The sequence below is a fragment of the Hemitrygon akajei genome, chromosome 18, assembly GCF_048418815.1.
Source record: "Hemitrygon akajei chromosome 18, sHemAka1.3, whole genome shotgun sequence".
NCBI classification, from domain to species: Eukaryota; Metazoa; Chordata; class Chondrichthyes; order Myliobatiformes; family Dasyatidae; genus Hemitrygon; species Hemitrygon akajei.
In genome coordinates, this window is record NC_133141.1 from 22357824 (window position 1) to 22373569 (window position 15746).

The 15746-nt window shown below is 45.1% G+C and overlaps 1 protein-coding gene across 5 annotated transcripts in view; it reads left to right on the forward strand.

Annotated features, from left to right (window-relative positions):
• Positions 1-15746, forward strand: part of LOC140741182 (formin-like protein 3) — a 174168-nt gene that overhangs the window by 96443 nt on the left and 61979 nt on the right. For 4 of the 5 annotated variants that reach the window (XR_012102021.1, XR_012102020.1, XM_073071057.1 and 1 more), the window contains exons 5-9: positions 282-365; positions 2371-2523; positions 10325-10433; positions 10666-10742; positions 12465-12558. Coding sequence is in view for 3 of the 5 variants with exons in the window: in XM_073071057.1 (XP_072927158.1) it covers positions 282-365; positions 2371-2523; positions 10325-10433; positions 10666-10742; positions 12465-12558 (517 nt within the window). In the remaining 2 variants the exon portion in view is untranslated. The remainder of the gene's footprint in view (positions 1-281; positions 366-2370; positions 2524-10324; positions 10434-10665; positions 10743-12464; positions 12559-15746) is intronic. The other variant, XM_073071059.1, reaches the window with a different exon arrangement.

The window sequence follows — 15746 nt, forward strand, 5'->3', positions numbered from 1 at the left end:
AACTCGCTAGGTTTAGTGTAATTTGGCATCACAGTCAGTACAAACATCATGGGCTGAAAGATCTCTTCCTGTACTGTACTGATCTAAGTTTCACGATTGCCTTTCCCCACACGGGCTGTTTATCCCAAGTCTGGTGGGTTGGAGACAGCAATATTGCGCTGGTAAATATTAATAATTCTTTACTCCTGCCACATGTAATAGTGCCAAATCAAAGGAACAGAATCAGCCTATGTACACAACATTGACAGTGCATTAATTAATTCAATTTTACTCTTTTCTAGGTGGGTTCGAGAATTTTTAAACGATGAAAACCAAGGTCTCAATGTCCTGGTGGACTATCTCTCCTTTGCACAGTGTGCAGTCATGTAAGTAGCTTGAGGAGATTTATCTGGTATCACACTTATCCATCTTGGTTGTTTCACGCATCATGTTTTAAATTTCAGTTCTGTTAAAGACTTCATTCTCTGCTTTTCATTTCTTATCTTTGCTGTCCTTGAAATCTTTCAACACCAGAAGTTGGGCACAACAGATGTTAGGAGTGGATTCATTAAGGCAACCTAAACAATTTAAAGTCCCTTGAATACTTTTGCGGTAAGTGAATTGTGTGGAAATGTGCTCTCTTACCTCCTGGGTGGCCCAGTAGCAAGGAGAGTGTTACTTTTCTGCACATCTGTGGCATTTTATATGTAAATTGCAGTGTAAATTGTGGTATCCATCTCCGGCCAGGCTTCTGCTCTCACCATGTAGGATTCACCATCTGTGAACAGATCCCAGCTACACTCTGTGCAGCTGGGCATCTCACATCTACCGTGGGGCATTTATCCATCTTGGGCTTCCCCCCAGTGACTTTCACCACAGCAGATTTCCATGTTAACTTTCCTCACTTTGGTGACAGACATGGAAGTCTATCAATTAGGCCACTTGGCCCCTCGAGATCGATCTGCCATTTGGTAAGATCGTGGCTGATCTGTCTGTAAGTTAACTCTACAGTACCATTCAACCTAAGTAACCTTTCACCCCTATAAAGTACCTCACTACCTGTGCAGTACAAATATTCAAAGACTCTGTTTCCGTCACCCTTTGAGGAAGAGAGTTCCAAAGACTCACAAACAGCTCTGTCTTAAATGGGCAGCCCCTTATATTTAACAGTGACCCCTAGTTCTAAATTTTCCCACAAGAGGAAACGTGCTTTCTGCATCGACATTATCAAGCCCCCTCAAGGGTGTAATACATTTCAACCAAGTTCCCTCTCACTTTTCTAAATTCCAACAGATACAATTCCAGCAATAAAACCTTTCTCTATAAAACAGGCCTCCCACCAATGACCCTCTGGGCGTGAAATACAACACAGATCAATGCTTGCCACATACCAAGGGTTTTGGAGCTATCCACGTTCTGGTTTGCCAAATCCAGACGAGTTGATTCTTAATCGGGTTACATTTTACACTCACTGGTTTATCAGCAAAACTCAGAGGTGGAGAGGTGCATCCCTCAAAATTGGCAGCTCTTTCATGTACATCTTAAATCAGAACATTATGCTTTGTTTGTCAGGAGCTGGAGATTAAGTTTTCTGTGCAGCCTCCACAGACTTTTCTCCCAAACAGCCCACAGAAAGAGCAAGTTTGTGTGAGCTTACATTGGTAAATTTGCTTGGATTTCGTTTCCAGAGGGCTTACTAACTACTAATGACATTTGTTTTACTGCTCTGTTTTCATTTCATCTTTGCAGCCTCTCACCATTCTTCGATGCTTTCAGTAACCAGATCTCTTGAACGTGCCTTGTTTCCGAAGTGCCCAATACCACCCAGCTGCTGCTGTCGATGTACCAACTTTCCATATTTCCATGCTTTTCCACAGTGGAAGCTCCCTCGGGCACATTTTGCGCGTCGGAAATGGCCAGTGGGTAGAAATTTGCCTTTGGTTGCACTGGGACGTGAGTCCCCTATTGTACATCTCCCTTTCCCCTGAAATTGGGCCCCATTGAAATTGGCATCTATCACCAGGCGGAGTTGAGCTGCAATGTAGATTTTGCTGGAAGCCCATCTGCCAGGAACTGGCTCTTTCCAGGGCACGGTTCTAAGGGTTTTATTCTTGGGGCATGACCACTGGTAAGAAATACAGTGCTGGAATTGGTGTTATGACAGCAAGGTCCAAAAGCAGATACAACTGTTCCAAAGTGAAAATCCCACCTTGGCTATCTCCTTGATCCTCACCTAAACTTCTAGCAGCAACCATTTTAATGAATGTGTATTCTCTTCCTGTTGGTATAATGGAAGAAGATGGATGGAAGCTTCTGTCCTCAAAGGGGAAACATGTTAACTGACTGTGGATGGGGGTGACCAAAAGAGATTTTTATCCCATTGTGACCTAGGTTTGACTTTGACCTTGTGGAGAATGGTGATGATGGTGCACTCGACAAGTCAAAACCCTGGGGCAGGTCTATAGAAGATTTGCACCAGAGCAATGTCCTGCCCCTGGCTTTCAGCAACAGCCTCTCTCGCTCTGCCAGGCAATCTATCCTACGGTATGTACGGCTCGGCTTCTAACAGACGCCAGGGATGCAATGAGTACTAGGTTCAGCTACAGAATGAGCGCCGTCACCTACTCACTTCCTTCCCGCACAAAAAAACGAATCCTGACACCTGAGATTAAGTGCCGCCTCAGCAGCTGTACAATTGAAATTCAGTTAATCGTCTGAATTTGGAGAAACAACCAGTCGCAGTAATGCTGACCATAAACGCTACCTGATTAATGTAAAAAAATCCAATTGGTCACTCATATCCTCCAGGAAGGAAATCTGCCATCGTTGCTGAGTTTGGCCTGTATGTGACTCCAGGCTCAATAATGTGGTTGACCTTTAAATGCACTGGTAGGCCACTCAGTCATAGCCAGCTCAACACCAACCTCTCAAGAGCAATTTCGGACTGGCAATAAATGTGGATTTTGCCCAAAACTGAAAAAGTGAATACTAAATGAGAGGATTATTGTTCAAAGCTCAATGAAAGTGCTGTTAGCTTGCTTGCAGCCTCTCAGTAAATATCACTGCTGTAGATTATACTTCAGTATCTGGGTTCATTTTCAGGCCAAGCTGATGTCAGCATCTTGAGGACCGGACCTGGGTCACGTCAATCCGTGTCCTTGTAGACATAAAGTTCACAAAGTAAAATTTTCCCTATTTATCAGTTTTTACTTCTTAGAAGCCAAACAGAAACAAACAGAAAATAAGCCTCACAGTGTTTCAGTAGAGGACGTACTGCTGAAACTGAGGTCTTTTCTTGGAGAGAGCTTTAGTTTTGATTTGTCCCTACACTGCTTCTCAGCTTGAGTGTACACCGGGTGCCTCGACGGTTTTACACAGATTTAGATTATTCAGAAGAACAACATCAGTCCATGGATTCAGCACTTGCGCATCAATAGACTTGCAGTTATTTTAACAGCCCAGACTGGTGGCTCAAACGGCGAGGTAAAGGGAGGCCTTCTGTGAGCGCACTCTGCTCTTTTCACTCACCCGCTGTGCTAGATTCACCAGTCCAGCCCTGGCCTTGGCGAGGAGCAAAGATTTAGCACAAGCACCTGGAGCGCACATGGGTACTTTGTGGCAGCCAGTGAGGACACGCCCATCATTCTGGCTGTCAGGGCACTACCAATGGCGAGCAGCATGGCAATCTGAAGTGAACATTTCCTTTTATTTTCTCTCCCCACTCCAAGCACCCTGGGCGATCGTGCAGCAAAGCAAAGTGAACCCACTGATAAGACCATGCGTAAATACAGTTCTCCCTGAAAGGGCGCATCAGTAAAGGAAGTGTTGCTTTGCCAGCATCAGAGTGGCTGTCCCAAAAGAAGCAGGAGAAGGTCATTCATCCCTTTGTACATGCACTGCTACTGAATAAGATCAAGGCTGACCCTACTTTACTCCACCACCCTCATTTCCTTGATTCCCCTAATATCAAATGATCTATTACTCTGTCCTGAACCTACTTAGCAGCTCATCCCTTTGGATAGGGAATTCATCTTGACTGATCTTTTTTTAAGATCTTATCATTCTCATGATGTGGCATCACTGGCAATGCCAACATTTTTGTACATTTTTAATTATGCTTGACTGAGAGGGCATTTAAAAAGAGACCAGACTGGGGCAGGGCAGGAGAATTTTTTCCAAGGGCAGCCCTTTCCAGAACCATAAATCCCTCCTTTGCTTCCTTGAAAGTGCTCCAGTCCCTGATGGCCTGCCCCTAGCCACCCTTTTGAATGACAGTGAGCATGGCGATTAGAACAGTTGAGGGTTGGAAGGTCTTGTATTGAAACCTCCAGGAATAGACACCAGAGCTGCAACATAAGACAAGTGATCTCATTATTCCCTGTATTAAACATAAAGGAATGAGTGCATCACTGATATGAACACAAAGTTCAAAGGACACTAATGAAATGCTTGCACTTATCAAGACTGTAGTGGAATGTCAGTCCCAGTGATCCACCTACTCCAGATCCAGCAAAATGCAAACACTTGGACACTAAAAGTGGCAATGTTCCTTTAAAACATGTTTTAATGTATATTTATGTACAGTATGTGTGTGGTTTATGTGTGGTATGTGTTTATATAAGCACTGTCAAGCTTCAAGACAAATGGAGGCTGCACTACAATTTTTTTAATACTTGGCTTTATGAAAAACGGTTTCGTCACCTTCTCAAGCTGCTAGTCAAAACCATTGTGCTTCCAGTTTGACAGATCATTTAAAGGGACAGGGCCACTGCCAGTGATCCACCATGAAGTGAGGAGTAGTATTGAACCTCGCTAACCCCAAAGGGGACGGAAGTGAGTAGGAGTTAAACCATTGCATCCCTGGAATCTTGGCTTTACAATGTGCTGATAACTTGCCTGTTGCCTTCTGTACGTGCTGCTGAAGTTTTGTGCCGATACCTGCCACTTCATGGAACGTGGGCTCAACAAAACCTCCAGCCAATCAGTAATGAACTTTGTATTGCAGTTGCCTTGGGAAAGAGCTCTTGTACATCCCGCATGTTTAACTTGAAGATTTTTTTTGTCTCTCTTCTAGGTTCTTGGCCTTTGATGCTTTGCAATTATACTAAGCAACACACACGCACACACACACACACACACACACACACACACACACACTCGCACGCACGCACGCACGCACGCACGCACGCACGCACGCACGCACGCACACACACACACACACACACACACACACACACACACACACTGAAAGAACTCGGCAGATCAGGCAATGTCTATGGAAAAGAGTAAGCAGTTGATGTTTTGGCTGACACCCCTTCTTGAAGACTGAAAAAGGGTCTCGGCCTGAAATGTCATGGCCTGACCTGTTGAGTTCCTTCAGCGTTTTGTGTGTGTTGCTTTGGATTTCCAACATCTGCAGACTTTCTTATGTTTGGAATTATGCTAATACTGCTTTCCCTGAGAAGTATCTTATACTGCTCAGAAGCATTGCATCACATGCTGGGAGAAAACAAATCTCCCCAAGTGTACAGGAGGCACGGTGGTGGTGCCGGTGTAGAGCTGCTACTGGCAGCTCCACAGATCCTGGTTCAATACTGACCTACAGCACTCTCTGTGTGGAGTTTGGATGTTCTCCCTGTGACCGCATGGGTTTCCCTGGCTGGTGCAGTTTCCACCCACATTCCAAATGGGTGTGGGTCGGTAGGCCAGTTGGCCATTGTAAGTTGTCTCTAGTGAGTAAGTGAGTTGAAGAATGTGAGGGGGGGAATTGATGGGAATGTGAGGAGAACAAAATAGGGATTAGTGCCCGATTCATGTAAAAGTGTCTCTCATGTTTGGTGTGGACCTTCTGGTCCAAAGGGCCAGGTGCTATGCTGTGAGCCTTTTAATGTTAAGCAACTCAATTCCTAGTGGTTGCTTCACAGCATATTTCTTCCAATTAACGTTCTGACTCAGCCTCCTCCCACATTCTCCCTCCCCAGCATTGGGTGTGGGGGGGGGGGGTGGTTAGTGTTGGAGAGTGTTGCAGTAATGTCTTGACGGTATATTTCTGAATGTTGGTGCCTCATAATCTGCTGGAGTGAACTGCTGTGCAGAAGGTGGGCCTGCTACTGTGCACCGTCCTGACTCGCGCTCCCCTTTCGTTCTATCAGCCTTTGTGTACACCCACCCATAGAAGCCAAGTTCGGATTGCACTGAGCCGACCCAAAGTTCATGCCGACTTGCTCCGATTGTTTTAAACGTCAGAGTATATTTGAAATTATTTCATGTGGTGCAATTTCATGTGTGCCTTCTATGGAGCAGGAGTCCGTGCTTGGCTTAAAATTGGAAGAGCCTGACTATCTTTCAGTACAAGTGAAATTAGTAGCAGTAACAGCTACCGAACAATCATCAGCTTCTGCGCAACCCCTGGGTCTCGGTCCTGCACAGCTGGCTCCTGTAACGTTAAGCTGGCCTGCAAAGGCATTCAGCAGCATGGGTAGGGAGTCCGCTGCAAAGTCCAATCAAAATAGGCACTCAGGTCAGTCATTCTGCACCGTTTCCCCCAGAATTCCTCAATTCCAATGGCCGTGTGCTCAAAAGACCTGTGTTTGGCCGTAGGTGGGTCTCCAATGGTTGTTTTGGCACCACTGTGAAGTTTATAATTGTGGTTTTGGTTTTTGAGATCATGACATTAAATTCCAGGGAGATGACAGTGATGGGTTATTTATGACCTTCCAGTTTTACGCAGCGTGTGTTTTCTTTTCCTGCTCTCTCCGTTATGTTTTCCTTCCAACATATGGTCATGTCTTTAGATATTCTGGTGGTGCAACAAGGGGGCACATTGATGGATCATGACTGCTCAATTGACTAATTGTCTATGGGTGGTCATTTTCCCTTCGACCAATCATATGGCACGGGCAGCTGTTCCTTTTCGTGAGCATCCGCCACTGGCAGACACGGTGACACTCTCTGGCTTTGATCCTTTTGCCTGCTTAGTTCAACGTCCATCAAGCTGATGGTATGTAATGGGATGTGTCGGGAAAGAGCACAAGGTGCTGTCCAGTCTTACGGTCTACAGCCCGATGAGCAATGAAGGGGAAAGCTGTCCAATTAAATAATAATTAAATAAGCAACACCACTCCCCAGCAGCTTGCAGCTCTCTGTTCCTAGCTAGCCTGACAGAAGTACTTGTTCAACCCTTAACATCACCATTTAGAAAGTTGAGGCAGAGCTTGAGTCAGTTCCACTTAAGTCGTACCCCATCCAGCACTTACTCCCTCCACCACTGGTGCCTTGGTGGCGAAACTAGAATAGCTATTGACCTAAGCTAGTCTGACGGCACTTCCTAAACCTGCTATTCTGTAAATGAAGGAGGACAAAAGTTCTAGGCAAATGGGAGCATTACCACCTTCAGGTTCCCCTCAAAGTCACAAACTGTCCTGACTTGGAAATTTATCGTCAGTCTTTCATCACAGCTGGGTCTAACCCTGAAACTCTCTCCCAAACAGCACTGTGTGAGAGCAGAAGCAAAGCAACAATTCGTGAAGGGAGCTCACCACCACCTTCTCAAGGGCAATTAGGGATGGGCAATTAATGCTGGTCTTGCCGGTGATGTCACATCCTGAGCTTGAATTAAGTAAAGCCAGACACCATTCGGATTGCTCTCAGAACTGCTGTGAGCCATGTTGTGTTAGCAGTGTGGGGCCGTTCACTGAAATGATCCAGGAAGGGGCTTGTCCTCATGGTTTTCCACTAAAATGTAATTCAAACAAATGACCTGACAGCGTTGGACCCATGATTAATCACGAAGGTTTAGCTGAGCAGGTTTATGCTCATCGAGCTCTGTGACACCTTGATGCTGACAGATGTTGAGCCTTCGCCAGTAAAAGGCCGAGGAGTTAATCAACCCTTGGTTCTGTCAAGACATCACCAACCCCATTGCTTTCTCTCCCTCAGGTTACACCTCCCAGGTTTCGCCCACCCAACCTCTTCATCTTATCTCAGATTTTGAAATGTTGTCACTTGTTTTCAAAGCACGCTTGCGATGCTTGTTAAAAGCAACTTCCTAAGCCTTGTTGCTACAACTCCCAAAAAAAATGTCTTGTGTCTGAGTATTTCCCCTTTTCTCATCGTGCAAATCTGTACCCTGAATAGGAAAACAACGAAACCCGAGAGGACAGAAGAGGATTCTCCTGCTACTCTTGGGCTGTTTCTATTTTCCAAAGATTTCTTGCCTGTCTCTGTCCCAGGAACTCCTAGCTGCTTCACCCTACACATGAGAAATTCCTCAACAAAATGCAAGAAGGCAGAAGCATTGAATGTTGGATTTGGTTTTCTGCTTGTAAAATGAAGCCGTAAATTGCATTGAGCCTAGACAACTCCGAATTATTAAAGCAATTCCTATTACCGTAGATTCCGGACTACAGAGCGCACCTGATTAAAAGCCGCTGGCTCTAATTTTAGAAATAAAATCAATTTTTTAATTGTAAAGGCCGCACCGGATTTTCGGCCGCAGGTGTCCCACGTTGTAATATGAGATATTTACACAGAAAGATATTACACGTGAGGATTTTTTAACTTTTAATTAAATCCATATGGTAACAAAAACAAATACATATTGCAAATGCTTTTTTTCGAACCGTGCCCGTAACGCAGCTACTTTTAAATATACGTTGCGTATACTTCTTTACTGAACAACATTCCAATATCTCCTAACGACTGGTAAAAAATATATATACTGCAGCCTACCAGGAAAAGTTATTGATCGCCTTTAACTTAAAAGCAGCGTTTCGCTCGGGTCTGATGCCGCTCCGCCGCTCGACCCCCTCCTTTCCGTTTATTCACAAACGGCGTTTTCCCACAAGACACCGCGAAACCGGGTGTGACGTCATAGCATCCCGCGATGTAGTACAGAAAACAAATATAGTTAAAACTCTTCTAACTTTAACTAGAAAATGAATTACTAAGCGAAAATATTATAAACTAAATAACTGCCATAAGGCAGCACAATGCTTCGAGTGTTTTCCATGTTGATGAGGGTGAGTACAAATGACTGATTTACAATAATTTAATTGTGAAAGTGCGCTTGATTTATCGTACAATTTCATTGGACCTCTGTGAACTACTCATCAATTTTATTGGTCTACTGTTATGAGGCAAAATGTTTACGAGGCGGCATGAAAAAAATCATGTATTAGCCGCACCGGATTAAAGGCCGCAAAGTTCAAAGCTGTTCAAAATGTGGGAAAAAAGTAGCGGCTTAAAATCCGGAATCTACGGTAATTAATTAAGACGAATCCTGTTTGCTGCCTGGTTTGGGTTTCATTGAAGCAGTGATATTAGAGCTCAACTGCTTTTCTTGCTCTGGCTCCAACCAGGCTTGTTTGTTCCACTTGTGAGAGGAATTAATCTTGTAATTTTTCAGTATGTAGGGTTGTTGCTCTTGACTTGTAGTGTTTGGGACCCCAGATGACTGAGGGATGTATTTAAGCAGCTTCTTCCAACCTTCACCTCTCGATCTTTGGGCTATGGCCTCGAGGTGTGTCAACTACGGCAAAGTTTGTAGCATTATCTCTCTTTAATCAGAAAGCTATGGGCTCAAGACCCACTCAATAACTTGAGCAGAAGAGTTTAGGCTGGAACACCCAGTGCAGCACCGAGAGAGTACAGCAACATTGAAGGTGTTGTCTCCAAAAAATGGGACATGAGACAGAGGAACTACCTGCTCAGATGTGCAAGATCTTGCTACATCATTTTGAACAACAAGGGAAGTCCTCCCCAGTACCCTAACCTCGTGAAAATATCACTACAGATTATATGACTGTGGGTTCTTACTATGCAGAAACCAGATGCTGCATTCCCTGTATTACAGAGTGACTACACTTTCGACTGACGATATTTGAATGGCTATAAGTAGCTTTGGGATACCCTGAGGTCATTAACAGTGCTGTAACAATGCAGTTTCTTCAATTCCTGATTTTAGTAACTCTCCTAAGCTCTGGATCCCCTCCCTAGACCTGTGTCTCTTACGAGCTTTTGTCCTTATCATTATTGTTCCAGTTTCGAGATGCTCATGTGAAACATGTTGGGGTATTTTGATATGTTAGAGGCACCATATTAAAGCAAATTATTGTATTCCTCACCTAAGCAGCCCAAACTTTGTGTGTGATCTTGACTGCAAGCATTAGCAAAGCGTTTTAGTGTGGAAATCTTTAACACAGTTTTGTTCTAGTCATCTAGGTTGCCAGAGGAATGGGAATCACTGCCCTGTCACCATCTGGAAAAGGTGGTCCTGGTGGCTATGTTATGGTGGGTATGCAGCCCATCCGTTGGTGACTGGAGTAACACTGAGTGTTTTCCACAGCTACAACACTCTGCCTGACAGGAAATTTCTGAAGAATTCCAGACTCGTGAGCCAGAAGGACGATGTCCACCTCTGTATCATGTGTTTGAGGGCTGTCATGAACTACCAGGTATGGCAAATTTAAACTGGGACTTCTCAAAGCTTCTGATTAACTGAAACAGCATTATGCGTTCTAAACAATATATGTAAAAGAGCCTGTTTTCCATCCACAATGCATGCTATTGCAATGGACATCTGTCTATTGGCTCTGCCCAATCTTTGCAAAAGTTTAATTCAGTAAAATAGAGGGGTCTTATGATGATCTAATGATATCTCTTCCCATTCTCCCTTCTGTTTTTCAGTATGGCTTCAATTTAGTCATGTCACACCCACACGCAGTAAATGAAATTGCACTCAGCCTGAACAACAAAAATCCCAGGTAAGAAACCAACACCTTGAGCCTCACCGTGAAGACAATTTTTCATACCAACATACTCAGGCAGCTTCTCAATCAGTATAGAAATTTAAAAAATCAAGTGTCCTCTTTCCCTTGTCCTCCTTGGAAAGTGCAAACTGAGGTTATGGGAGGTGGGGGGGGGGGGTGACATTTTTGGTGCTGTCTGATCTCTCTCCCCAGTGCTCACTCTTTAGGATGGTATAGGGGAACAGCACCATTCAAAGGTTCCCCTTACACTCACACACCATCTTCCCTTGGAAATACAGTGTGTTGCTATTCCTTCATCACTACTTGGTCTAAGCCCTGGAACTCCTTCCCCAACCGCGCCTTCATGGGAAGGAGTACAGTGGGTCAAGAGGGTGGTCAGTTAGGGATAGGGCAATAAATGCTGCCTTTGGCGTAACTATATAAGGGAGTTATTGGCTGCTAAATGGTTAATGTGCAAAGTCCTGCTCTTTAGCGAGAGGGGGGAGGTGCCAACTTTGGCACTGTAGCACTTGCTAGTGAGTCACCAAAGTGACACAGGTGGGCAGTCACACAGAGATCCTTAGGCTTAACCGCCCAGCTACTGCAGTTGAAAGGCCGGAAGGAATTTTCCCACTTGTACTCTGGCACTGAAGCCTCCTGTGATGGGCGGATGCAACGGACAAGGTTCCCAGTCCTGGCCTTTTCCTCCATCCCCTGTCACTGAGGTATCATCTTCCCTTCGGACTCTGCCAGCGTTCCTTCTGATTATAGCCATATAACAATTACAGCACGGAAACAGGCCATCTCGGCCCTTCTAGTCCGTGCCGAACGCTTACTCTCATCTAGTCCCACCTACCTGCACTCAGCCCATAACCCTCCATTCCTTTCCTGTCCATATACATATCTAATTTTACTTTAAATGACAAAATCGAACCTGCCTCTACCACTTCTACTGGAAGCTCGTTCCACACGGCTACCACTCTCTGAGTAAAGAAGTTCCCCCTCGTGTTACCCCTAAACTTTTGCCCCTTAACTCTCAACTCATGTCCTCTTGTTTGAATCTCCCCTACTCTCAATGGAAAAAGCCTGTCCGCGTCAACTCTATCTATCCCCCTCATAATTTTAAATACCTCTATCAAGTCCCCCCTCAACCTTCTACACTCCAAAGAATAAAGACCTAATTTGTTCAACCTTTCTCTGTTACTTAGGTGCTGAAACCCAGGTAACATTCTAGTAAATCTCCTCTGTACTCTCTCTATTTTGTTGACATCTTTCCTATAATTTGGTGACCAGAACTGTACACAACAGTCCAAATTTGGCCTCACCACTGCCTTGTATAATTTTAACATTACATCCCAACTCCTATACTCAATGCTCTGATTTATAAAGGCCAGCATACCAAAAGCTTTCTTCACCACCCTATCCACATGAGATTCCATCTTCAGGGAATAATCTAGCTGCAAACCTTGTAGGATATTTGTGAGTGATTTTTGGTGAGAAGGTGTGGCTGGGGTGGGGTGCTTCTGGTTCCCAAATCTCACACCTCTTTTGGTGATTCCTTACCTCCTGCCTGGTCTGTTGGGGACTCACTGAAGGTGATGATTTTGCAATAGTTGTTAACCCCAATGTCATTGTCCCATGGAACTGCCTGACTGCTGGGGTGTGAACATGATAGCCTCTTTGTGTATGCCACTTGCTGTTCTCCAGTTGTAAAGAAGGTCCTCTTTTATTTTGCAGAACCAAAGCCCTGGTACTGGAGCTACTTGCGGCAGTCTGCCTTGTAAGAGGAGGGCACGAAATCATTCTCTCTGCGTTCGACCATTTCAAAGAGGTACAAGAGCTTTAATTTGCATACGAGCTCAGGAATTCCCAATGTCTCAGTGCTGATGTCTGTGTTGAAGGGGGAGCAAGGGCAGGGACCCTAACCTCATCCTTCCTGCTACCAATCCTGTCCCCAGTGAGAAAGTGGGAGAGAGGTGGGTGCTTCTGCTGGCCGGTGCATGGTGTGGCTATGATTTGACGACCTTGAGGGATGGATTTCCCATCTCTCGCCTGGGTAAGACCTATCAGTCGTCACTGGTTGGAACGCCCAATGTGACCATAAGATATAAGAGCAGAATTAGGCCATTTGGCCCATCGAGTCTGCTTCACCATTTCATCCTGGCTGATCCATTTTCCCTTTCAGCTCCAATCTCCTGCCTTTACCCTGCATCCCTTCGTTCCCTGACGAATCAAGAATCTATCAACCTTTGCCATAAATAGATGTAAAGACTTGGCCTCCATAGCTGCCTGTAGCAACAAATTCCATAGATTCACCACTCTCTGGCTGAAGAAATTCCTCCTCATCTCCATTCTAAAAGGACACCCCTCTATTCTGAGACTGTGTCCTCTGGTCTCAGACTCTCCCACCACAGGAAATATCTTCTCCACATTCATTCTATTGAGGTCTTTCAGCATTCAATAGGTTTCAATGATGTCACCCCTCATTCTTCTGAATTCCAGTGAATACAGGCCCAGAGCCATCAAACACTCTTCATATGACAAGCCATTCAATCCTGGAATCATTTTTGGGAACCTCCTTTGAAGCCCCTTCAGTCTCAGGATCCTTTCCAAGATATGGGGCCCAAAACTGCTCACAATGAAATTTACAATGCCCATCTATCCTGCATTCAGTGGAAACAGGAGAAGATGCTGTTCATAATCAGCATTATAGAATCAGAGATGCTCACTGCACAGATGAAACCATTTTGTCAATGACAACCAAAAGAGGAACTGTTTAGATTACTCTTAGTCCATTACCAGGCAGTTTATGGCCAGGTCACCCAGGTGACAGTTTCATCCTCCGTCAGCCTGATGGTGAGTCATAGGCACCACCAAGCTTTGCTTGAAGTATCTTTCCAAATTCCTATAAGACATAGGAGTAGAATTAGGCCATTCGTCCCATTGAGTCTGCTCCAAATCCCTTCCAATCCTTTCACCAATTATCTAAGACCTCTGCACCCATGCATCTTATAATCTCCCAGTGGCCACCCATTTTAATTCTACTTCCCATTCCTATTATAGACAATAGACAATAGGTGCAGAAGTAGACCATTCGGCCCTTCGAGCCTGCGCCGCCATTCTGACATCATGGCTGATCATCTGCTATCAATACCCAGTTCCTGCCTTGTCCCCATATCTCTTGATTCCTTTGTCCATAAGATACCTATCTAGCTCCTTCTTGAAAGCATCCAGAGAATTGGCCTCCACTGCCTTCCGAGGCAGTGCATTCCAGACCCCCACAACTCTCTGGGAGAAGAAGTTTTTCCTTAACTCTGTCCTAAATGACCAACCCCTTATTCTCAAACCATGCCCTCTGGTACTGGACTCTCCCAGCATCTGGAACATATTTCCTGCCTCTATCTTGTCCAATCCCTTAATAATCTTATATGTTGCAATCAGATCCCCTCTCAATCTCCTTAATTCCAGCGTGTACAAGCCCAGTCTCTCTAACCTCTCTGTGTAAGACAGTCCGGACATCCCAGGAATTAACCTCGTGAATCTACACTGCACTTCCTCTACAGCCAGGATGTCCTTCCTTAACCCTGGAGACCAAAACTGTACACAATACTCCAGGTGTGGTCTCACCAGTGCCCTGTACAAATGCAACTATTCTGGCATGTCAATCCGCGGCCTCCTCTACCGTCGCGATGAGGCTGCACTCAGGTTGGAGGAGCAGCACATTATACGAGGGGTGATTGATAAGTTCGTGACCTAAGGTAGAAGGAGTCAATTTTAGAAAACCTGGCACATTTATTTTTCAACATAGTCCCCTCCTACGTTTACACACTTAGTCCAGCGGTCGTGGAGCATACGGATCTTGGACCTCCAGAATATGTCCACAGCAGGGATGATTGATAAGTTTGTGGCCTACGGTAGAAGGAGATGAGTTATACAGCTGTCGTTACATGCACGTGCAGGTCAACTCTTTGCGTGATTATGTAAAAAGTTTGAAGTTAATAACTCATCAATTAATAACTCATCGGGGTGATTGATAAGTTTCAGGCCTAAATTAGAAGGCGATGAGTTATTAACATCAAACTTTCTGCATAATCACTCAGTGAGTTGACCTGCAGGTGCATGTAACGAGAGCTGTATAACTCATCTCCTTCTACTGTAGGCCATGAACTTATCAATCACCAATCTGTGGTCACTTCCTGGAGGTCCAAGATCCGTATGCTCCACGACCACTGGACTAAGTGTGTAAATGTAGGAGGGGACTATGTTGAAAAATAAATGTGCTAGGCTTTCTAAAACTGACTCCTACCTTAGGCCATGAACATATCAATCATCCCTTGTATTCCGTCTGGGTAGCCTCCAACCTGAAGGCATGAACATTGAAACTTCCGGTGATGCCCCCCCCCCCTTCTCTATTCCCCAGCCCCTTTTCCCTTTCTCACCTTATCTGCTTGCCTCCCCATCACCTCCCTCTGGTGCTCCTCCCCCCTTTTTCTTTCTTCCATGGCCTTCTGTCCTCCCTATTAGACTCTCCCTTCTCCAGCCCTGCATCTCTTTCACCAATCAACTTCCCAGCTCTTTACTTCACCCCCCCCCCCCCCCCCCGGTTTCACCTATCACCTTGGGTTTCTTCCAACCCTCCCTTCTAACTCTGACTCCTCATCTTCTTTCCTCCAGTCCTGCTGAAGGGTCTTGGCCTGAAATGACGACTGTACTCTTTTCCGTAGATGCTGCCTGGCCTGCTGAGTTTCTCCTGCATTTTGTGTGTTTTACATTTTTTAAATCTCCTCTTGCTTTGGGGACACAAGCCCAGCTTAGACAGTCTCTCCTCTTAACTATAGCTCTCCACCCCCAGCAACATCCTTGTAAGTCCCGCCTGTATCTCTCCCAGTGCCGTTATGTCCTTCCTGCAATGCTTTTGTATGGAGCAGTGGAGGTTCCCTGAGATATGCTGAGGAAGTGATGGTGCTGGTGGAGTTCGGAACATTGGTATCTGATGCACATGTTATTATCTTCTAGCCA